The sequence below is a fragment of the Moschus berezovskii genome, chromosome 2, assembly GCF_049115385.1.
Source record: "Moschus berezovskii isolate FMDL1 chromosome 2, NW_MosBer_1.0, whole genome shotgun sequence".
Lineage (NCBI taxonomy): Eukaryota > Metazoa > Chordata > Mammalia > Artiodactyla > Moschidae > Moschus > Moschus berezovskii.
In genome coordinates, this window is record NC_142461.1 from 101353357 (window position 1) to 101377955 (window position 24599).

Genomic DNA, 24599 nt, shown 5'->3' on the forward strand with positions numbered 1-24599 from the left:
GTTAGAGCAAGCACTGGGAGTTGGTGAAGGACAGGGAAGCCTGGCGTGCTGCAGTCCATGAGGTCGAAAAGAGTTGGACACGACTGAGCAACTGAACACAAAATATGATAACTATGTTTTCATATTGCAGACTAGAAACCCATTATTGACAGAACCAGATCAGGTGCCTAGATAGATTCTCCTTTATAAACAATATTTTTGGAAATTCAAGGAGGAGGGAATGGTGATGGCTTAAGAGAGGGAGCAGCCAGAAAGAAACTGGAAAAGGTTTGTGGAGAAGGCACGGACAGCAACAGGCTTAGCGCAGAGCAGGTCCTGGTCAGGTAGAGGCAGAGAGGGAGGGATTTAACATCAGTCAAGGCTGTGTGGCTCTTAACAGACTTGATCAGAAGTACTGTCTTGGAAGCTGATGTGAAGTCAGTGGTTCAAGGCTACATGCTAGTGAATGGCCAGACGTCATCAACAACACTCAGTGCTCTGTTGAGTTTGAGGAGGAGGAGAGGGGAGAAATGGCTTCTCTTGGTGGCATGATCATCGGTAATCCTGAAGGACCTCTGCAGTTCTAGCAGAGTCCGGGAACTATCAGATAGGAAATGAGCAGTGGATGTGAGCCAAGTTGGAACAGTTTGAAACTCAGCCGAAAGAAGGAATTTGCTGTTTTGAAGGGATAGTGAGTTCAGAAACAGTTAAATTAAGGCAGGAAAATTCTAAATAGAAACGTATTTTTATGTAAGAGAAACATATGCACATTAAATATAAATAGGGAGCCATGGGCTTCCCTGTTGGCTCCTACGGTAAAGTCTTTGCCTGCAATGCGGGAGACCTGGGTTCGGGAGGGAGATCCCCTGGAGGAGGGCATGGCAGCCCACTCCAGTATTCTTACCTGGAGAATCCCATAGACAGAGGAGCCTGACAGGCTGCAGTCCACAGGGTTGCAAAGCGTTGGACACAACTGAGCAGTCGACTAAGCACAGCACATGAAGACAGAAAGTGAAGTAATAAAAGTGAGAAAGTGGGCTCTTAGTATTAAATTTGGTAGAAATAATGATCACCTTTGATACAGTGTCTTATTTCAAAGATATTTGGTTTATTAGGTGTTTCTCATATTTGTTTTGAACTTCACAATAGAAAAGAAGTGGATGATGGCCACTTCCATAATGAGGAAATTGAGGTTTGGAGAGGCTTACCCAGTAAGGAGTCCAGAATAGCTTTAGTGTGGAGTCCTTTCCTCTGAGCCTGTGGGGGAAAGGATGAGGGGATGGTTATAAGGGGCACATACAGGTTTGAAGTTAGGATGGCCATAACTGGGGGCACAGTCACTTTGTGGACCGTACCTGGATGTTAATGCCCTAAATGTGACCCAATAAGTGTGAATAGTTAGAAGGAGCCAGGCAGGGAGTGATTGAAGAAATCCCCTTTGCTTTTCTCCACATGATTATTCCAGGATGGTTTGAAAGCAAGGATTGCCTGAGAACTTTATCAGGAGGACAGTCACTCTTAGGTTATGTATGGGATCCTAGGGAACATGAGGCTGATTACTCTCTCAGGTTCAGATACAGCCATCATAAATGCATTGGATATTTATTGCGTTGACCAAAAAGTTTGTTTGGATTTTCCATAAGATGCTACAGAAAATCCTGAACAAGTTTTTTGGCCAACCAAATAAATGTATGAGATAGCAGAGCATTGCTAAGAGATGAGGTCTTTCTCTCCAATCCTCAGCCCATTTGTATTGGATAAGGTAACCTATAATTGATGAGTGATTTAGTATTAATCACATGAATGGAGATAGACCATCTAGAGTATCCCATTTGGATTTTGGTGTGGAAGTCATTTTGGAATCATTAGCTCAAAGAAAATTCTTTCTGACTGTTCAGATCTCAGTATTTGGTGACTGACTATGAAAGGAGAAATGCATTTCCATTTCATAGTCACATGTATCAGTGTGTGTTCCCAGGCAGCTCATCTTTCCCAAAATGGCACTGTCATACTTCACCCAGGAGTCTTGCTAGAATGAAAAGTTCAGCAAGAGAGGGCCCTGTGCATTAGGGAAGGAAAGATGAAGACAGCTTGATGTGGATTAAGAGAATTCAGACTGAAGGGGACTTCTGAGGAGAAGGTCGCTAGGATGACATTTTAGTAGAAAGAGTAAGATGAAAAGACAGTTGGAAAGCTTTTGAAAGAAAGAAAATTGCAGTGGCTTAATGGATGCCAAAACCACAGTACAGAACATCTCTTTATTCATCCCAAACCTGGGTAGAGTTTTGGAGCTTTGGTAACAACAAAGTGCAGGTTGAACAGTTAAGAGAACAAGTTAATGATGAATTTGGTTGTCCTTTGTGTATCTGGGCAACTGCAATGGCCACTGCTCCCCAACTTGCCTGAAGGGGGATAGTTTGGATGACTAATTGTCTTTGAATTTGTGTGTGCACGCTTGCACAGACACACACTTAAACTGAAAACCTTGACAGGCTGGTGTGAATCTGCTAGCCTAACCCACCCCGCTGAAGGACCTACATAGGGTGCTGGTCTCAGAGTTGACAGCTGTAGTCCTGTTTGTCAACAGAGTGAATTTTGTGACAGCAGCTGCCAACTGGGAGTCATTTCTGGCTCTTTCCTCAGAGTGTTTCAAGTTGAACCGGAAGGTAGACATTCTGGGGCAAGTCACAATTGGGTCACAGTGTAGAGATTGTAGAGAAAGCGGGGTGTGGAGTAGGGGAATGGCCGAGTTCTAGCCCCTCACCCACTTCTTCCCCTTTCCAGCTGCATCCTGTTCTCCCTCCAGTCCAGCTGCCACCTAAGATAAAGTGGCTGCCCTGCTAGAGCCTAAGGGCAAGGAGGGCGGCGCCGATCCTGTTTTGAAGTAATCCAACCCTTGGGTGTGCCTGGACGATGCTGATTTGGTTGGGTTCCTGCTTTCCTTTCACCAGTGCCCATGTATCTTAAGAGTCAAAATGTGGTTGGAGATCTCTGGTGGGAAGGAGCCTTCTGTAGGGTGGCGTTGAGGGTGTGGTTGGCCCGCCCTGGGGTGGCTCCCTTACCCCTGTCATTGGCTTGGGGCCACTGCTCTTTCATGTTAAGAGTTTATCTCAAATGATCCAGAAACATCAGGGCTCTTTCAACCCACAACAATCAAGTCTTGGTTAATTTTACCTCTGCAGTATGCTACAGCAACTGAAAAACATCCAGGCTGGGAAACAGCTGTTCTCACCCTAAACATTGGGAGCTTTTGAGAGCAGGCAAGGGCGGGGATACTTTTCCTTCCTTGAGGATACAACTGATGTAACGTCCCTTGTAGCTGCCATCCTGCAAGCATGACTTAGCAAAACTGATAATGTGGGTGAAAATAATAAGGATGGTCTTTCTCAGCTCTGCTTATATTGTCTTTTGTATTTTCTTACAAAAGGCAAAGTTAGCATTGAACTTTGGTGATGATACTGTATGTCAAAAGTAATATCTCAAATTTTATTTTTCCTCATTTTATGTTTCTATAACCTGTTACCCATTATCTGCAGATTTCCACATCCAGGGAACATTGGTTCATGAATGTATGGATCTAGGTACCTAGACGATTAACAAAAAACAACAAAACATGAAGATGAATGATTGTTAAAGGTTGCTTCTTGTTCTTAAGTTCTAACTGTGTAAGCACAGCTGCTTTATACATTATTTCATTCCCTGATGGAAACTGAGCTGGCTTAAAACTGTAAGAGAGGTGTTAGAATGAAGTGAATATCATTTTGTCGACCATAATTAAGTTCCCTTAGAGTCTGGATGCAAGGTTAACCTACGGCTCAACACTTAAATCCAACAATAAAATTCTTTTGAGTGCACAGAGCACGATGACCAACCTTAAGGAGACCAGAGGAAGGCACGGCTTCCAAACATGCCCCATGACTGTCAGGTGGAGCATGCTTCCAGCATTACTATGGAGTGTGCTGAAAGCACATCTGGGTTTTCTACGTCTCCTCATGGACAGCAGGGTGTGCTGCTGGGTCCTGTCTCTTGGGACACAGTTTACTGAGACTTCAGATCTTTGTTTCAGCATGGATCCCTTATGACTGACCCTTGGGTTTGAATCCTGGTTTTGACTTTCACTCCTATGGAGTGTGTACAGGAAGTTTCCACTGACGTGATTGTGACCTTGCCTTGTTTAATGAGAGCTTGCATTTCAGTTTTCCCCCAGCACCCAAGTGACTCTGCCAGCATGCCACTTGGGTTCTTTATTTCAGCCTTCTGCGGGCATTGGACACATGGTGCCCTTCAAGAATAAGATGAGGAGTAGGCCTTTTTCTGCCTTTGGTGTCTCAGGTACCCATTTCTCATGACATGGAAATAGGACTTGCTTTCAGATAATGATACTGTACCTTTGGATTCAGGTCAACAGTTTCACCCTGTGCATTTGGTTTTTCCCGTTTACTGTTTTCTTAACCTGTCACAGCCTCTTAATTAGAATGTATTGCTATGGGACAGGCAGCACTGTCAAACTTTATGCATTTTCTAAAAATACACAAAAGCACCAGACAAGCAGCTGTAATGCCAGGTCCTCCAGATGCGATACTGAAATTCCCGAGAGGGGTGTCTTCATTGTTTTCTTTCTTTGTTCCAGAAGCAAAGGCCGATAATGAACCGAGCTGTTCGCCGGCAGCTCAAGAACTGTTGACAAGGCTGGGATTTTTACTGGGAGAAGGGATCCCAAGTGCCACACACATAACCATTGAAGAAAAAAATGAAACCATGGTAATGCCCGAGGAAGACACTGCATGTCATATCTGCTTGGAGGACGAATGATGGCATAATCGTCTTGCCTCCTCCCCGAGTGGGGAAGTTGTTGTTCAGACCAGATGAGTCTGGGCCATTGTGTATTGAAATTCATTTCAACAGTTTGTTTATGAACCTTTGTAGTAGGGGGTGGGGAAAAGCAGAGGGTGCAGACCTTACAAAGATGTCCATATTAACCTTCTGGTCACCACCAGAGAAGATTAACTAAATTAATTGAAGTGGCTGAGAGAACTCCTTAGGAATGATGCACTTTTTTTTTTATAGCACCATTCTTTTCATCCGGCTGCTTTGGTATGCACTTTCCGGTGTTTTCTTTTTTTTTTTTTATTGGTTGAGACTTTGGAGGGTCAGTGGGGTGAGGAAAAGATTTATAGGAGATGATTGGAGACAAAATAAAATAAGATCAAAAGGTTCATCTTCGGAAGAGCACTCCCCTTCCTAGGGAATGGCAGCCTGCCACATCCGAGATGAGAAGTGTACTTCTGAATAGCAAGGAGGGGCCGGAGCCTCTGCCCCTTCCAGGGTCTCTGCGAGGGTGTCAGGCGTTGATTGAGATTCCAGTAGCCACCAGTCTCCTTCCCTGGATCGCAGAGCCCATAAATCTTCCAAAAATTGAATCAGGTTGTGGTGCCCGTGATACATTACAAAAACGGAGTTCCCAGATTTTCCACACAGAGGTCAAAGAACCCATTTGTCTTCTGCAGAGTTTAAATGAAAGGAAGTCTGCCTTTTTGCTGTTTTACAAATGTGCATTCCCACTAAATTATTTCCAAGACTGCCCTCTTAAGGGAAAAGATCACAGGGAGGTGAGCAGAACTAGGGAGATTTCTCTTTTAAATTTTGGAAGACTGTGTATATTAACATCCCTGGATTGTAAAAAAGAAAGCCTGTTTTCCATTTTTCCTGTTTGTTTTTGATGCTAAGACCGTGAAGCTACAAAGGGGTGTGCAGACGCGCTAACTCCTCCTTCCGTTCATCTTGCAGTGCACAGCTCTGAGCCAAGGCATCAGCCCTTGCTCCACTCTTACAAGCAGCACCGCCTCTCCTAGCACCGATAGCCCCTGCTCAACCTTGAATAGCTGTGTCAGCAAGACGGCAGCCAACAAAAGTCCCTGTGAGACCATTAGCAGCCCTAGTTCCACCCTGGAAAGCAAGGACAGTGGAATTATAGGTAAGATGCTCACTGCTCGGTCATGTGATGGCTCCATGCATTTCAGCCAGAGCGTTCACCAGGCTCTTCTTAAGAGGGTTTTAGCGTGTGCGGTCTGTGAAGGTCAGCCTGCCCGGACTGCCCTGTCCTTTGCAGATAGCACTGGTTCCACGGACAGCTGAGCGGTTGAAACATTGGCTTTTATATTCCTTCGTGTTTATTTGATAACCCTGGACACATGTGGTAAGAAATTTTCCGCATCAGGTCTGGCCTATGACATTTAAAAAATCTTCCCTTGTCACTAATCCATTTGATGGGTATTGGGTCTGTGTAGGACATGCCACAGGACAGTGAAGTCCCTGAATATTGAGAAGTCCTCCCAGCCAGACCTCATAGTCACTCATCTCCCCACTTGTGTCTAGGTATTTGTTCTTTCGTTTCTGCTAATGGCATCTGACCACTGTCTGCAGGCCTGGAGGGCCTAAGTCAGCCCCCTGACACCCACACCCATGCCTGCAAAAGTACATGTGGATACGCTGAGCTGATTGCTGGAGACGCAGAGTACAGTCATGACTCTTAGGCTGGTTGGCTGGGTGACGCGAATGTTCAATTGAGTTCTTTGCATACTTCTTTTGAGGAAATCAGAAGTACGTACGGCTTCTGATGAGTTCAATAGTTTCTCAGTCCCAGGTGCACAGTAGAATCAACCAGGGAATTTAAGAGCCCTTGTTTTTACCTCCCATCCCAGAAGGAATGCGTTTGCATTTCTACAGGGTGCCTGTGTGTCCTCGTCTACCAGCTTCCTATGCTCTCAGGCCATGCTGCTGTCTGACACTCTCTGTGCCCTCCTGCAGCTCAGCCCTTCCCTGCTGCTGAGTGATGCACATGTTTTTGAGGGATATTTTATGTTTTATTATTGGAATGAACCCCACTTCCTTCCATGATAATATGTAACCAAATGCGGTGACATTTGAGCTCTTTGTTTTCTTCAGTCACCTGTAATTTCTTTCATGTATAATTTGAAAAACCAAACTGCAGGTTCATCCAGTTTGTGTTTTGGAGATTGCCTCAGAAGATATGTGAGATACCTGGACTGGGCTGTGGAGTTCTTGGTGTCGCCCCCTTGACAGCTCTTGTGAGGGGCCCCGCCGCAAGAGGAAGGCAAGCCTGTTCCCTCAGTTTTCTCTTGGATCAGGATTTTCAGTGGGTTTTTGTTTCATTTTTAATTGTCTCATTGAGATATAGTTTCCATGCCACAGTATTCATCTGTTAAAACCTTTGAGTGGCTTGTGTTTATTCGGAATTGTGCAACCATCACCACAATCTGCTTTTGGAATATTTTTACCACTTCAAAAAGAAACTCTGTACTCTTAGAAGTTACACCTCATTTCCCTGCATACACCAGACCTACTCACTGGGTAATCTACTTTCTGTCTCTGCAGACTAGCTCGTTCTGGAAGTTTCATGTGACTGGGTTTTGTAGCGGGTCTGAATTCTCTTCACTCCACTTCAGGCCCTTCCGGTGAGCTTCTTCTTCCAATTCCCTTTTCTCTTTGAACTCTGCGTCCCCACCTGCTATTTTGTCTAACAGTTTTCCCAGTGTTACTTCTGTTTTCATGTCCCATCTCTCTCTGAAGTGTCCACCGTTGATGGATCTCTGGTATTGATTCTGTGATAGCCAGATGACTTTCTTTACAGTGTTCTTAGCTCTTCTGCAATACCCTTTCCTCCTCAGAGTTTGTCTTCTTTCAGGAAATTGGCCAGTGCTACAGATCTTTTAAAAAATTATTTATTTTTGACTGCGCTGGGTCTTCATTGCTACACGTAGGCTTTCTCTCGCTGCTGCTCTTCATCGTGCTGTGCAGGCTTCTCGCTGGAGTGGCTTCTCTTGTTGCGGAGCATAGGCTCTGGGCTCACAGGCTTTCACAGTTGCAGCACACAGGCTCGGAAGTTGCGACTCACAGGCTCTAAAGCACAGGTTCAGTAGTTGTGGTGCATGGGTTTCGTTGCTTCACAGCATGTTGAATCTTCCCATACCAGAGACTGAACCTGTTTTCTCGGCAGTGGCAGGCAGATTCTTATCCTGTGCACCGCCAGAGAAGTCCTAGTTTTTTATTTTTTTAATAGCTTTTTTCTCTTCATTCTGTACTGTGGCATTGACATCGCAGCCTCTGGTTATAACCAAGCCAGTTTCTTGTTTTGATAGAAAACTTTTCAAGGACAGAAAACTACCCATGTTCATTCTCTGCCTCTTTCTCTTTCTCGTTAAGAGATACTGCTGCAGTTTTAAAGGTGTCCTAAAGAGGGAAAAGATGCTGGTTTGTTTTTTGTATTATCATTGAATGATTGAATTTCAGCAATATGAAGGCTCTCAATTAATACTTGATTTAATATAGTCCCCGCTGAACCCAGAATGGTTAGTGCCCTTATAATGTGCTGTCCATATATCTCAATATTTTCAGTTTACTTATTCTTGTTTTGTTATTGACTGTTCTCTCCAGTATTCTGGCCTAGAGAGTTCCATGGACCATACAGTCCGTGGGGTCACAAAGAGTCGGATATGACTGAGCGACTTTCACTTTCCACATGGTTAGGGGGTCTCATCTATCTTATTCCCGCTATCTACTGGGCTCCTAGCATAGTGCTGGGAATGAGAAATTAAGGAAAGAGAATTATGGCTACTCTCAAGTTTCATCGAAGGAGGGAATGGCTTAGTTGCTTTCTAAAGAAGCTGTGTCAGATTCCCATTCCAGGTCCGCGTCATCACGTCTTCTTGTGCTGTCTGTACTGTAAGTTGTGTCTTGTCATTAAGCAACTCATTTCATATCATTGAGGATGTCTTTCATTCCTTGACTCAAGTCAACATGTTCTCTTAACTCAGCTGAACATGAAAAATGGTGACGATTGAGATGAAAGTGGGAGGAAGTGGGAGGTGGTGCCTAGGGCCTTCTTTCAGCAAAGACCCCCTGCTCCGGGAGTTTGTGCTTCCTGCCTGGTTCCCTGAACTCCTTTAGGAAGCCAGGACCGTAGGTGGCCGAGAGGGAGAAACACTGTGCTGGTGACAATGTTCCTTTGTTCTCCCTCCTTCACACCTGCAGAATCAGAACCTGTTGCCAAGGGACACATTGGAGGTGTGATAGGGAGAAGAAGGGAAAAGAAATCTTTCCTCTCCAGCACACCTAACCACAGCTCTTTGAAAAGGTGGGCGTGGTCGGGCCAGAGGAGGAAAGAGCTTCCTCCTGAATTGATAACAGGGTATGCAGGTTCTGTCACCTCTCTGGGGAGCAGGCATCTGTGACTCAGGTGTGGTTTGGTGATTGCTGGGGGTGGAGCGTGAAGAACATGTCTGTCTTTATAAGGTGTAGCCTGGGAATGACAACCTTTTGGGCATCTTAACTGTTCAACAGAGTGAACTATTCAAGAACACAGCAATCCCAGTGGGCAGAGATGAAGGCGAGATACCTTGGCTTCCTGCTTTGGGAGGCCCGGCAGCTGCTTGTCAAACAGGCTGGTTAAGATTCATGTTCCAAGTTACACAGGGCCTGGAGAAGGGCGGAAGAGGCTTTCCACTTAATCTTCCATTTGAAGTTGTTTAAGACACATCAGCCTATGGAGCTCAGGCTGGAAGAGCAAAGGCTTGGGGGTGGGCTGGCGTAAAGAGTGCACAGCTGTCATGGCATTACAAGCTTTGCGGAGGTTGTAGGCTCCCATCCAGGGCTCAGACCTGAGTTCCATGTATAGTATTAGCACAGTTTATTTAGAGGAAACTTCTAACAGTGCCAAGACATCCTTTAAAATTCCCGAACCTCCCCCTTATTTAAGCCAACTTCAGTCATGCTGATACTATTCAGTCTAAATATTTTTGACCAACAGATGCTGTGAAGGGAAACTTGTGTTCCCACATGCCCAGACAGCCTTCTCAGGCTGCCACAGGGTGCCCGGCCTGGGTTCTGTTTCTACTGGTTTTGATATATTGCAGATGAAGAGAATTTCTTTTTGGAACTGCTTAGTAGGAGGAAGGGCAAGCTAATGACCAGTAGAGGAATTTATTGGACACCTTCTTGTCTCTTGGAAAAGACCGTGATGCTGGAAAATATTGAGGGCAGGAGGAGAAGGGGATAACAGAGGATGAGATGGTTGGATGGCGTCACCAACTCCATGGACATGAGTTTGAGCAAACTCCAGGAGGTTGTTGGTGAAGAACAGGGAAGCCTGGCTTGTTGCAGTCCATGGGGTTGCAAAGAGTCAGATACAACTTAGTGGCTTAACAACAACATCATCTCCGGTCTCTTAGATCCCCTAGAGAAGGAAATGGCAACCTACTCCAGTATTCTTGCCTGGGAAATCTCATGGACAGAAGAGCCTGGCAGGCTGTAGTCCATGTTTGCAAAAGGGTCAGACACGACTTAGCAACTAAACAGCGGCAAACTGTGGAGGCCAGGACTGAGCAGAACCCTCCCCACCTCCTGCTCCACCTTCATTGTGCTGTGCAGTTTCACTGTATCCTGTTTCAGGAGCTCCAAGTTCTCCCAACATAAACTTCTTTAGAAGCTTAATAATTCTGTCATGTAGAAATACTGTCTAAACTAGATAAGATTAACTGAATTCCCTACAGTATCTTTTTTTTTGTCCCTAAGGTAAAATTCCTTATTCTTAACATATTAAAATTATTGACATTACCTAGAGATTAGTGTTTGATTTTCAAATCTGCAATGTGAGAACCTCTGAATGTGACACCAGCTCTACTCATTCACTTGAAGCAACTTTTCAATTGCTTGCTTTGAAAAGGAAGACTTTATAAAGAAATTTCTTTTAAAGGTATTTCCTCCATGAGTGTAAGAACATTTTTTTCTTAGTGACACTCTCTGAATATAACTGGCTTCCAACTGTTAAAAATGGAAAGTCATAGACTATGAACTCCAGCTTAGAAAAGAGTGAGGTACGGGCTGACCTTGGGAATATTGCAGGCTTGATTCCAATCTGCCATAGTAGAGTGAATGTCGCAATAAAACAAGTCACAGAACTCTTTTTGGTTTCGTAATGAATGTAAAAGTTGTTTACACTGTACTATAGTCTGTTAAGTGTGCAATAGCATTATACTTAAGAAAAGGTACATACTTTTATTAGAAGATACCTTATTCTTAAAAAATGCTGACCATCACCTGTGCCTTGAGCGAGTTATCTTTTTTTGCTGGTAGAGGGTTTGAAATATTTTGAGTTACCAAAATGTGACCCAGAGATATGTAGTGAGCACATGCTGTTGGAAAAATGGCATGCTTGGGTTTACTCGATGCAGGGTTACCACACAGCTTCAATTTGAAAAACACCAGTTTCTGCAAAGTCCAGGAAAGCATAACATGCCTATATGTGTATTCATTCAAATATGTGTAAAAACCAATCTGATTTTAAAAAGTCACTGAAAATAAAGTGACTGTTTGCTTTAAAGATATTGTTTGATTTTTATGTATGTTCATATGATCAGTGTTTTATATTTGTGTGTATTTATTTCAAAGAAATGGGCTGTTTATTTCAAAAGAAAGAGGATGGATATTGGATGAAGAGAAGGACACAAAACTCAGTTTTCCTATCAAGATTTAAAATGTTAATAAATCCTTCCTATCGATTAATGATAGAGGTGCCCAGGAGGATTTCCAGGTAGCAGTTTAAAACATTCTGGCAGAGAGAGGGGCTTTTTGAAGTTAACCATTCCTTCCATTTGCTTTCTCTGCCATCTGCTTCTACCTGCTGACACTTATACTCTCCTAATGACTTTGGTGGCGCGTTGGATTTGTTGCGAGCCAGTGTCAGAACAGCCCCATGAAGGGAGGGAGAGGAGGGCATCCCACGTGGAGGATGGCCTGACCTCGCATCTCAGCTCTCACCCCACCACCTCCCCACCTCCTCCTGCCCTGCTCCCCGACAACTGAGCCACCACATTCCACCAGGCCAGATAGCTTTCAGGATGATTAAGTGCTCAGCATTTGAAAAGGGTGAAGCAAGAACTCAGACTCTGCCTTTTTCCTTTCTCTAGGGGGTGGGGGAGGGAGCTTACATTTGTTCCCCCGCTGCTCACGTTGAAGCGTTGAAGCGGGGAGGCAGGTATACATTTAGGCAGGGGAATATCTTCACAGAAGCATTGCTCCTGCACAAGTGGCTCGTGGTGAAATACCGACACTTGATTATGATCCTGCTGATCCTTGCTAGAGTTTGATATTTGTTTTTCTGCCCAGTTGCTTAGGACATAGAGAAAAGTGACTGTGGGCTGACTTTTATCTTCCTGCATCTCTCTTCTCTGCTCTCCTAGGCTTGTAAAATGAAAGTAGTGCCAGAGGAAGCGTTAGACCTTTCATTTCCTGAACTTTGTGTCCCAGGGGAGGTGATCAGATGTAGAAAGAGGCACACAAAGAGGAATTAACTGTACTTTATTTTCGTTTTTAACTTGTTGTAAATCCTGCCCTTTTGATTTTATGCTAATACTGCTTTGTTGACACCTGTATTGCCCTGCATGCTACTAAATTGAAATGCTTTGAAATTGATTTGGTAATAACTATTTAGAGTGTTTCAAATCTGTGTTAATATTCATTTTGCTACACTGCCTGCAATTTAAAAAATCATCCTTAATTGTAGAAGCTTTTTAATCTCTTGGGTGAAGGAGGAGAATTTGCCTTTACATATATTATTCAGTAAGGCACTTAATGGGAAAGAAGTCCTTGGTGGTGATGTGAATCAGCAAAGCACCCGCTGTACTTGTATTCAGACCATGGTTGGAGTTTCCAGGCTGTTTTGTCTGAAGCATTTATGGGCACCAACTGCATACCAGGAGCACATTTGTTGAGTGCTGGGACAATAGATACAGTTACAGTATCTGCTTTAAAACTTGTCTCCCTGTAGAATGAAAGAATGGTCTCCTACCGTTGGAGACTTGGGCAAGTTGTCAGCTGCTGAAAAGGCTGTAAGACATGGCAGTGCCCTCCAAGGGAAGGTGTTTCCCGTGGATAATACCAACCACTAAAAGTGAGTGCCTTATGCGCTTTCCTGGAAGAGTCTGGAACTCTGTGGGGTCAGTGGACTAAATCAGAAGTTCCATTGTCTAGGCCTTCAGAGAGAGCTGAGGGTCTGTGTAGCTGTACTAGTACACGGTGCCATGTGCTATTCCCGAAAAACTTCATGTTGTTCGAGTCTGCAGTCTTCTTTCTGGAGGCTGCTACCCGCCCTTTCAGACAGAGTCTGGAGCCAGTGGGGCGAGGCTGAGGCTGCCCGGTGTGGCCTGCCCGCCCTCCCCGTGCCCTGCCCCAGCTGCCCCTTCAGGTGTCTCTGCCTCAGAGGCCGCTGAGCGCTGCTGGGACCGCATGGCTGTGACTCAAGTCCCTGCCTAGCCGCCTGGCACAGCACAGCACCTTGTGCAACGCGGTGGGCACTGAGCCGGAGATTTGGGGCAGAGATCTGCCTGTCACAGGACCCTCGGCGGTTCCACAGGGCTGTCCAGAGGAGCCTCGTGCTGCTGTCCAGGCAGAGTGGCGGGAGGAGAAGCCAGAAAGCCCCGTGGAGCCAGAGGTAACTCAGGGCCCCCTCCCTGCATGCTGCCAGGTGGGCACGCATCAGCCCGAGTGCCTTCCCTGGAGGCTGTGCCTGCCGGGCTGCGAGAGGTGAGAACGTCACCCAGGCGGCCGAGCCTCAGACTTTGTTCCTGTGGCTTGTTAGTGTGTGGGCGGGGTGGAGGGAGAAGCACTGGCTGGTATTTCTGGGAGGTTTCCTGCAGACGGGGTTCATCCTTGCAGTCTTCCCCGGTATCTCCTGGGGAAATGCAGTGTGTGGCCTGGCAGCCTGAGTGTGCGAGGTGTGAGCGCACAGCAGAGGAGGGCAAGCTGCTGTTGGGCCCAGAGCACCAGGTAGTGGGCATGTGGCTTCTTGGACCTGTCACCTTGATCTTTCCCTGGTCTTGATCTCGGTTAGATGGTGTTCCCCTCCCAGAGTTGCTAGTGATCTTCATCCGGTTGGGTCCAAGAAGGCAGTGTCTGCACTAGCTGGATTTTGCTTTTTTATTCACTTCTTCTCTTCTCTGACTTTCATAAGCAACCAATCACTTTTTTTTGTTTGATCTTTAATTCACTGGTCCCTTATTTTAACTTTTAAACTCTTCCTCTCAACCATTAAACTGGATATAGAAGTTGAAAGATGTTTGTTTGGGTTTTGTTAGTGGTATTTTATTTTTCTTAAGTTGAATGGGGAGGACAGCATTCTCATGATATAGGAGGCACCTGACATGTGCCCTTCTATCTGATTTTTCTCCACCACCTACGGAGAGACAAAGGGCTCTCTTCATAGATCTCTGGCTTTGAAAATGGAGAATGCAGGACAACCTATGGGATGCTTAAAATTTTATTTTCAATTTGGGGGTGTTTAAAAACCTTTTCAAAATGTATGTTTTTGTGTATGTTTCATATTATAATAAATTAGTATAGTCCATGAACATAATTTATAAATACATGTATGTGGGATGTGTGCACAAGTTTTTCTAATCCTGTGATTGGAACAGTGCAGGGCATCATTCTGGAGGCCAGCGAGGCTTCAGGTGTTCCAGGGCTTTCTTGCCCATGGGACTGTTAAAAGTACGGAGTGAGATATGACGGAGGTTTAGAATAGGGCCTGTGTGCCGTGAGCACTGTTGTAATATTCACGTCAGCCACTATTGTTGTTCTTATTTCCTAGGGATGCGTATTTATTTATATTCCATTCCTCCCTAGTGGATTTGAAATGCTCATAGGCATTTACTGAATCGAGATTTTTCTTTTTCAAAGAAGGTTTGGGTGGAGGAGGGCTTCCCCGGTGACTCAGCAGTAAACATTTCTCCTGCCAAGGCAAGAGATGCAGGTTTCAATTCCTGTGTCGGGAAGATCCCCTGGAGGAGGAAATGGCAACCCACTCCAGTATTCTTGCCTGGAAAATCCCATGGACAGAGGAGCCTGGTGGGCTACAGCCTATGGGGTTGCAAAGGATCAGACATAATTTAGTGACTAAACAACCCCAGCATGAGTTGGGGAAAAAGTGAAAGAAAAGATGAAGTCAGGAGGCAGGGTGATAAGATTTTATTAATTTTGCTTTAAAGTGGGCAGAGAGTTTTACTCAGGACTTGCAGCCAGTGTAAAGAGAGAAACACAAACATACAAGATTATGTCTGGAAGGTAAAGACAAAAACGTACCCATTCCTAATAGTGGACCCAGAGAGAAAGCCTCTTGTGGGTCCTTAAAAAGTTGAGAAGCCAGAGTTTGAACACATGCCCCTTGCATTTTTCACCTCTTGTGTTTTCCAGAGTTCAGAGAGAGAATTCAACTCTGCCTATGTATACGTTTGATACCAGTGGCCCTTAGTTCCTAAACAATTCTGGACTGATGCCATAGTCAGATTATTTCCTGGTGTTCTTTTAAACCTACAACTTGATTTAGATCCCACCAAATGACTTTTTGGACCCTGAACGTTACTGTTTATTGTTTTAAATTCTATTTTCAGTGAACATTAACATAGAAAGAACCTTCAATAGGCAAAGAGGGGATGAGGGGAAGGCCGGGAAGGAGAAGGAAGGAATTGCTTTATTGCAGTGCCATATAGAGCAATGTTTAGTGACCTACTGGGTCCCTGTCTCTGCTTCCCCCACCTCCCAGGCAGCCCTGACTCTCCCTCCTGGCTCCCTCACAACTGGCCTTTCTCTACTAGCCGCTGCCCGGGGGCTATTTTTAACAAGGCAGGTTTCATGAACTGCAAAATACTTTTTAGCCACAGGTACTTCTTTTTTTAAATTATTTATTTTAATTGGAGGCTAATTACTTTGCAATATAGCCACAGCTACTTTTACAGAACTCCTTTTACATGATGAGAACTGTGTGAGGCAAAGGGAGTTTTAATACACACCGCATGTGCAGTCCGAAGGTAATGGAAATACCACTAACCTGTGTCTGTGTGAGTTTGGTTAGTTTTTCCCCAGTGTGTTTCCATATCTGTAAAGTAGTGTTGATGGTCCTCAGCCTTTCCACGTCTTCTCACATGTTGTGGTGATCATGTATGTGTCTTAACATGATTTGAAAGTGCTTTGGAGGTGGTACAGCCATGTGCATGAGTAGGTCTGGGTAAATGTGCTGTTACTTCTGAGGAAGATGACCCACTGTCCCTGCCTAAAGGGAGTTTTCAGGTTACGTGGAGAGTTAGAAGTAGTATCACACGTGAGTAAATGAGCAAACCTAATTTAATACTAACTTGGCACAGCCCAGCCTCGTAACTTGATAAAACATAGTGCCTAATAAGTCGCTCGTTTTACAGAATCCTGCCTATTTGCAGAGTGACTGAGACCCAGCCTGAGTGATGATGAAAGTGAAGTGGAAGTGGCAAGACTTTATTGATGAACACTGGCATCTATACTGGGCTTTGCTGGTGGCTCAGGTGGTAAAGAATCCACCCGCAATACAGGAGAACCTGGGTTCAGTCCCTGGATCAGGAAGATCCCCTGGAGAAGAACATGGCAACACACTCCAGTATGCTTGCCTGGAGAGTTCCACGGACAGAGGAGCCTGGTGACCATGGGGTCGCAAAGAATTGGACTCAACTGAGGGACTAACGCTTTCACTTTCTTGGCATCTGTACTAGTTGAAGGAACAAGATGATAGAATCTTTAAGTTGTTAAGGGACTTTTCAAGATTATCCAGGCTCTGGAAAATGTCAAATAGCCCTTATTTTTCAGAGTCTTTTATTTTAATCATCATATTTAGGATGTTGCCCTGTGTGGTCAACTTGAGGGTGACTGTGTTAACTTAATCAGGGGTATATTCCTGTTAGCCTGGAAGAATAGGTATTTTTAAGTAGCAGGTCATTTAAGAACTGCTTTCCCTTTCTTGGAGGCTGTGGAGTTGTCCTATTTGTTGTGCTTCTTAGGTTGGATGGGGAAACTGGGGCCTTTGTCTGCCCCCCTTGGATCTGCTTCAGTGCTTCCTCATATCTGAACCGAGATGAAAGTTTGCTGCCCGGGCTTCCAGCTAGCAGCCTGACCTGGGATCCCAGGGAATAAGTGGGGCAGTCTTAGTGGAGCATCTTTGTGGGAGGGGCCTGGCTTCAGAGCATCTCACCTGTCTACCTTTCACCAGGGGTGAAGGTGGACGCTGGAATGCATCTCTTAGGTGAACTTGATAAGGGTGGTGGGAGAGTCTCCTACTTACAAACATAAATTTATATAATATTCTTCTTTTGAATTTGTGGCCCCATCTGGGACCTCTCTTCCCAGCTGCTGTTCCTGCGGCTGGGGACCTTCCTCCTCCTCGCACACCCTCCCCGCACCCCCCCCCCCCGGCCCTTCCTCCCCCACCCTGACCTGAATGATGCCACTTGTCAGGGCCTGGGCACTTGTGGCGGAGCTGACAGGACTGGGTCTTCAGCCTGTCCCTGCGGTCCACGAGCCCTGACCAGACTGCCCCTGCCTGGCCGCTGCTGGGGCCCCTGAAGTCCTGCTTCCATTGCTGTCATTTGTAACATGAAGTACGGAGTCCCTGTCCCCACTGCCTGAGGTCTGAGATAGAGGTTTGATTCAGAAGTGCATGGCACTCAGGGAGAGCAAATGAAGACCATCACTTGGACCTTGTTTTTCACCTTAAGAATATGATCTCTCAAATAAAACAACCACAACCTAAAACCCAGATCAGTCACCCCCACCCTGGAACCGTAACTTAGATGTTGGGGTTGTCTTGGAACCCAGCTAATTACAACATGCCTGCAGGAAAAGCATTTTGAGTCCTGACCATTGGACTTCTAAATGAAAGTTTGTGACACAATCACAGCTTATTAAGAGATTATCATTAGTAACTAATGAAATGATTGAGGCAATAATCTCATTAATAAATTAAGGTAATCCTATGAAACCCTTAGCACAATCCCTGATATACAGTAACCTTCAGTGGATACTAGCTACTGTTATTACTAGCACTACCTGCATTTTTAGGATAGAAAGAGTCACACTTAATAAACGGCTGTTCATATGAATGGCCCATTTAAAAAACATGCACAGTGAAGACTGATCGATTCCAAATAGATGGAGAAATTAGTAGTAATCCTCCTGCTGGAATACTTGGAAATGCTAGGAGTCCCCTACAGGTGTGATGCGCATCCCAAATCAGCTTACACTTTGGTTAGAGACTAAATGCCCGCAATCCTGAACCAGCAACAGTGAGGGTAAGTGTCCCTTTCTGTAGTTTGAGCTCATCCATTGAATAAGCAAACACTTACTGAGCGCTGAGTATGGGCCAGGCCCTGTGCTGTTCAGAAAAGGAAGGGATCAGCTAATGGGAAATCCCCTAAGGAGGCTTCAGCACATAGGAGGGATTTTTAAACAAGGAGGGAGCAGTGGATGATAAGTCCAGGAGCAAAGACAGTTTTAAAATTGTGATAGGATGATACCCTGCAGTCACATCACAGGAGGAAACTGTTTTGTCTTTACTTCTAAACCATAAAGAGCATTGTAAAAATAAAACCACTTCAGACCCTTTGATCCCAGATAACAGACTCTGTTGGAGCTAATTCAGCAGCCTGCTGATAAAGTGTGTATGTTGATGAAGCAGCTTAATCCAGGCATCTGGGTCCTGAATATACCCTGACCCAGTGTGCTCCCATTGAAGTCTTGCAGTTAAGGGCCTGGTCCGCTGGGATCCCAATAGAGATCAGAGAACCTGGCCCTGGCCTCTGTTCTAAAGGACACAAGCCAGCATTGAACCCGTGGCGGGACCTGTGTTTGCAAGTGGATCACATATGGCTCAGTATCTTTAAGTCGCAAGTGGATGTTGCCCTATTTCTCCTTTTTGGCCAAGATGCTTTTCCATCCTGGATTCTGCCATCAAGTATCCCTTCCCATGCTTATGTATTCCTGTCCCTGGTTTCCTCAAGGTTTCCATCCTAGGCTGCTAAAGGATTAAAGTCAAGTTGGCCTCTCTGGATGTCTTGAACAGATGCTATGATGTTTTAATTCTAAGGATTAAATTTCTGTCTGGCTTTATCATTGGATTTTGTTTTATAGATTTTCCTCCTACGTCTTTCCTGCATTAACCATTGCACTGCCCTGCCCCTTTTCTCTGTGTACAAATGTTATTAATTTGGGAAAAATACTTAAAGGTTCAAAGGAATTTAATGAGATTTGAATTCCTTTGTGAGCAATTCATCTTTGTTAAAAGGCAGGATATATCATTTCCAAATTACATAGATTTACTGTTAGCTCTCAGATACTTTTAGACAGTTTTTCATTATCTTCTTATCAGAGTTTTCTTTTCCCTCCCCTGTAGAATGATTTAGCAATTTATTTCCCCTGATAAGCAACATTCTTCTAACTTACCAAAATACACTGTATGAAACAGTTTGATAACAATCTGCACAGACCAGAAAACCGTTGATCATGGGGATGGTGTGTGTGTGTCTGTGTGTTTGTGTGTGAACTCTCAAGAGCCCCAGCTATTCCTGGCTTCCTTCAAAGTATTTTGGTCTCTCATTTCAGCCACAATTACAAGTTCATCGGAAAATGATGACCGGAGTGGCTCCAGTTTGGAATGGAATAAGGACGGAAGCCTAAGGTTAGGGGTACAGAAGGGAGTGCTCCATGACCGCAGGGCAGATAATTGCTCCCCAGTGGCAGAAGAGGAGCCCCCTGGGCCAGCGGAGAGCGTGCTGCCCAAAGCCGAAGCCTCAGTTGGAGATGGTCCGGTCCCTTATTCTCAGAGCTCCAGCTCGCTAATAATGCCACGGCCCAACTCAGTTGCAGGTAAGGCCACGCCTCTCCCTGGAAGGGTGACCTCGCTGGGTCTGAGGTGCCCACTACTCACTTTCTTCACGTGGGAATCTAATCCAGACACAAGCCACCCTTGTGATAATGGGTCAGGCACTTATTTTTGCAGGCCTTACTGTACCCATCCCATATGTAAACATAAAGCTGCGTTTAATGGTCATTAAGTGACCTTTCCCCTCTAGAAGTCTTTAAATCTAATACTTTGACTATATGGCTCTTTGTATGTGAGGGAAGAAAGGACCAAAAACAACTCTGTCCTTGTTTTTGTTTTTAAATTGAAGGATAATGCTTTACAGAATTTTGTTATTTTCTGTCAGATTATTTTAAGCCTGAGTTAATGCAGGATTTACAGCTTAATAGAGGGAAATCATTGTTTAGAATGAATTTGTTAATATCAGCTCAAAGAATTTCTTTTCTTGTTCCGTTCCCCTGAATTTTCATTACACTTTACTTTTAATTTTTAACTGGAGGATGATTGCTTTGCAATGTTGTGTTGGTTTCTGCTGTACAATGTGAAATCAGCCAAATGTATGTGTATAGCCCCTCCCTCTGGAACCTCCCTTCCACCCACCCCTCAAAAGAATTTCTAATCCAGCTTTCAGACTAATTTTCTATAGTTGAGGCTCATCATATAGATGGGAGATCCAGTTTTGTATAATTCAGTTATAAGGGAGCTCACGGTTTAAAACATGAGCAGCAGAAAAGCAAGTTCTCTATCATGGAAATGGAAACAGGCCAGACAGTCATGTCTCAGCAAGACGGGGCAGCTGGAGCTGAGAAGAGAATGTGAAAGGGGTGACTGGTGCTGGCTGACTGATCAGTGGGTACTAGTTCACAGTGGGCGGGGAAGGGAACCCCACCTCTGAGCTGCTGTGCCTGCTTCAAGGTCCCAAGTTTTGTAAACTCGGTGCTCTTCTGTTGAATTTAGAAGAGGAGCTTGTTTTGATCATTGTTTGTTACCAATGAGATGCTTATGATTTCTCCTCTGCCAAGGCCTGGACCCAGGATCTCTCTTCCTACATCAAAGGGTTTCTTTGTGACTCTGTACTGCTCCTTTGGGATGGGCCAGGCTACTCTGGTTGTCATTGGGTGTGTTTTACAGTGGAACTCCGAAGTGGCTGATAAATATACGGTTCTAATGGAAGAATTCTGAGACACAACTCTTAATTCACTTTCAAAGGAAGTAAAATGGCCTTGTTCCGGAAGAGGGATTTGGTGTGCCTGCCAGAAGGAAGTACTGAGAGCTTTATGTGTATTGAATGTATTGAATGATGGTTCTTCCAGAAGGTAGTGTGTCTTCCCACCACCATTTCACCATCTACGGCATAATATGTTGCACCCATGGCATTTTAGACCCTTTTTCCCTGGATATGATGAAATTTGTATTATCCCAGGACTTCATAGCTATATTGACTTCAACAAAATGGCAGACTTGTATTCAATTTAATGCAGCTATTTTAAAATTAGGAAGCACATTAATAAATTAATTTAACAGGGTTAAAAGGACCCCTTTCGGGTTATGTTTTCTGCTTGATGTTCTTTTATGTGGTTTCCTGCCATGTGAAGTGACAGTGGGTGTGAGCTGAGCATTTCCAGGAGACTGCAGTGATTATAGAACAGGGCTTTCTGATTTCTGCTGTGCTCATTCATTAGCTTCTACGGATGCACTTGAACCAGACCTCCTGTGGAATTGGGAGGGTTTTACCTCTGGGCTTGAGCAGTGACTGCTTAGCCTAATGGGTTTGCTCATTTCTCCCATGTTGCATATCTTATAAACTAAAAGCATATTTTGGAAGGAAATAGGAAAGTGCATTACATTATAGTATCTGCTAACAAGCTAGGAGTCTGGTAGATTCTTCATTGCCTATGCTTTTACCCCTAAAGCTGAACGTCAGTTAGGTGGGAATGGTGGAACTCCCCGGTGGTCTAGTGGCTACGACTCTTCACTTCCAATGCAGAGGGGCTGGGTTCCATCCCTGGTCGGGAAACTAGATCCCACAAACTACAAAGAGTTCTCATGCCAAAAAGATCCCTCATGCTGCAACTTAAGATTGCAAAATAAATTTTTTTTAAAGAGGGAATGGCAAGATTTTTCAAGTATCATTGAAAAGAATAAAAGACTCATGTTATAGACTATATGCAGTGCTGTTTATCTAGGGATTAGAAGGCAGGTTGCTACAAACAGAGCAGCAGGCAATGCTTGGTGGTAGACTGAAATAAGGCGGGAAGGACCGTATACTGAAATCTCTTGAAAGCGTTCGCATGTCAAGATCCATATAAACACAGAGAAACTGCTGTCTGATAGGAAAGGTGTTTTGGTATGTGAGACAGAATTAGGACTAAGCAGCGGAAAGAAAGGTGATGCCAGCGTCCCCAAGGGACATGGTTTCCCTGGGGGGTGAGGATGTGGAAACAAGTTCCAAAGGCTGCCTGCCTTTACTGTCACTAAGCCTGTTACAGAGAACTGGAGCTGTTGCTTCCTTCTTAACTGCCTTGTACAGTGGAAATTTTTGGTCAAAGGTTATAAAAGTAAGTTGGCTAGGTTTGGTGATTGTTTTGCTATACAGAGATTTTCTTTGGCAAAGCACTTTTTGAAGTGGAATTGATTTAGAAAGCTGCGGTCTGGTTATTATTGTATATGCCACATCAAAATACATAGCACAGACACTTTCAGTTCAGTTCAGTCGCTCAGTCGTGACCAACTCTTTGCGACCGCATGAATCACAGCACTCCAGGCCTCCCTGTCCATCACCAACTCCGGAGTTCACTCAAACTCATGTCCATTGAGTCTTCCTTCATTAAAAAGCGGAATGAGAAGCCTTTAAAATGATATCTTGGATAATCCAGAAGTTGGATAATTGAGCTCTACCTTTTTGGACTACTGTTTGTTTGTCTTTTGAAATACTTTCTAAATGAATCACAGAACACTGTTTAGGAAACCAACAAGCAGAATTACCAGCCAGTTTTCTTGAGACTCTTAACTGGTCATTGCCTTGGACTTAATGGCACTTACCTTTGATACGTTAATCAATGGTGTTTTAATAGATGTTCCCTTTGCTCACTTCGCTGGTGGCTCAGACGGTAAAGCGTCTGTCTACAATGTGGGAGACCTGGGTTCGATCCCTGGGTCGGGAAGATCCCCTGGAGAAGGAAATGACAACCCACTCCAGTACTCTTGCCTGGAAAATCCTATGGACGGAGGAGTCTGGTAGGCTGCAGTCCATGGGGTCGCTATGAGTCGGACACGATTGAGCGATTTCACTTCACTTTGCTCAGCTTAGACAAGTCTCCCTCTGCTTCTCCATCCACCCATTCTCCCGTCTACCTCCTTTCTGCACCAAAAAACCGTCTTTCCTGCAGCATCTTAAAATGTCCTTCTCACCCAGATGTCAGACACAATGTATATATGCCATGAGTGTATAATTAATTTAATTGTAGAGGTATTAGCAGTAGATTTATTGCAGCATGAAATTATTGCTTTCCCTCCGATTTTTCTGGGCCCTGAATAGTTCAGGCTTTTGAAAGCATTCATTATTTAAATACCAGAAGTGAGCTGATTTTTATAGCATCTGAGAATTCCTTGGAGTATGTGAAAGGACAGCATGTCCTCCTAGGGTGTCCCCGGGGTGTGGGACTGAACACCTGCAGTGTCACTGCTGCTCCTCTCCCACCCCTCAGCTGTGATGACACTTTATAAAGTGGAGGGAGCCAGCAGCTGGTGGCTTGCAGCCCTGATGAGCAGTGGTCCATTTCGAAGCTATGTGTTCGTGTTTAGCATAGACCTCTGGAGTTGCTGGGCCTCTCTGTTCCCTACTTTGGAACTGAAACTGTAGTCACTGAAAATCTGCAAAGAGGTATTTGAAACCTCCTATCTTCTGCCTCTGTGTCAGACTTGGGCTTTTTTGCAGTCCTTTCTTTGACGTGTTCTTTATAGTCTCTTCTTAAACCTTCGGTTGTCAAAAAGTTCTGAACTGAATGTCATGTTTTAAGGGGTCAGGATAAGAAGGTAAGTGGGAAGCCTTTGGAGGTTTCAGGCGTCTCTGTGCCCTCTGGAGTTGAGGCAGCAGGTCAGACAGTCTGGGCTGTCCCAGCTCTGAGCCGAACCAGCTTGTGGCCAGAACGTAGCTGGGGTTACTTGTTCTGTCTCAGCCTTCAGCATGTACGTGTGTTCACAAGGAGATGTGCTGAGGAGGGGTCACGTGCCGAGCCCTGAGTCAGGGTCCCAGGCACCAGGTGGGAGCCTGGAAATACGTCCTAAGCAGGATTACTATAGGGAGTCAGGGTGATGGGTGTGGTCCTGCTGGCCATCTAGGAAGTTTCCCGGGCCCTGGTTGTGAAGGACTTGGAGAGAAGCTAGATGTTGCCTTGGATTCCCATACCTTAGGCTCACTTGGCAGTCCTGCATAGGGAATTAGCTGTATCTTTCTAAGAGGCAAGATTTGTGTGGAGTGTTGACGTACTGCGTGCCGCATGTGTGACCAGGCTGTGGATATGCGCTGACGAAGCGTCAGCGTGTGCTGCCGTAGGGTCGAGCTGTCCGATGGTTCTCCGTGGCCTGGGACATTGAGCAGGGCACATGGTCAGCTGGCCTCTGGAGACTGCAGCAGAGTGGATGCACTGTCACAGAGCCAGGCCATGAGCCACCCACTGCCTGCTGAATGGAGGGGTGAGAGGAGGTAGTGCCAAAAGTGAGGAAGAAAAGGACCGGGGCTTTGGGAAGGGAAGTAGGAAGGGCCCAGATCAGGCAGATGGCGCTGGTCGGTGTTGGCTGCTGCATCTGAGCCCATGGGGTAGCCAGAGGGTTTTTAGCAAGCAGATGGCCCAGCTTGACTTCTGTCCTTCGAAATTCTGTCACAATGATG

At 45.0% G+C, this 24599-nt stretch overlaps 1 protein-coding gene across 10 annotated transcripts in view; it reads left to right on the forward strand.

The window, feature by feature from the left end:
* The window catches only part of TANC1 (tetratricopeptide repeat, ankyrin repeat and coiled-coil containing 1), a 252126-nt gene that overhangs the window by 168806 nt on the left and 58721 nt on the right, over positions 1 to 24599 (forward strand). For 5 of the 10 annotated variants that reach the window (XM_055397087.2, XM_055397086.2, XM_055397092.2 and 2 more), the window contains 3 exons: positions 4610 to 4740; positions 5767 to 5953; positions 19450 to 19713. In XM_055397087.2, the coding sequence (XP_055253062.2) occupies positions 4610 to 4740; positions 5767 to 5953; positions 19450 to 19713 (582 nt within the window). Of the gene's footprint in view, positions 1 to 4609; positions 4741 to 5766; positions 5954 to 13562; positions 13822 to 19449; positions 19714 to 24599 lie in introns of those variants that run through there. The other 5 variants (XM_055397090.2, XM_055397093.2, XM_055397094.2 and 2 more) reach the window with 3 other exon arrangements.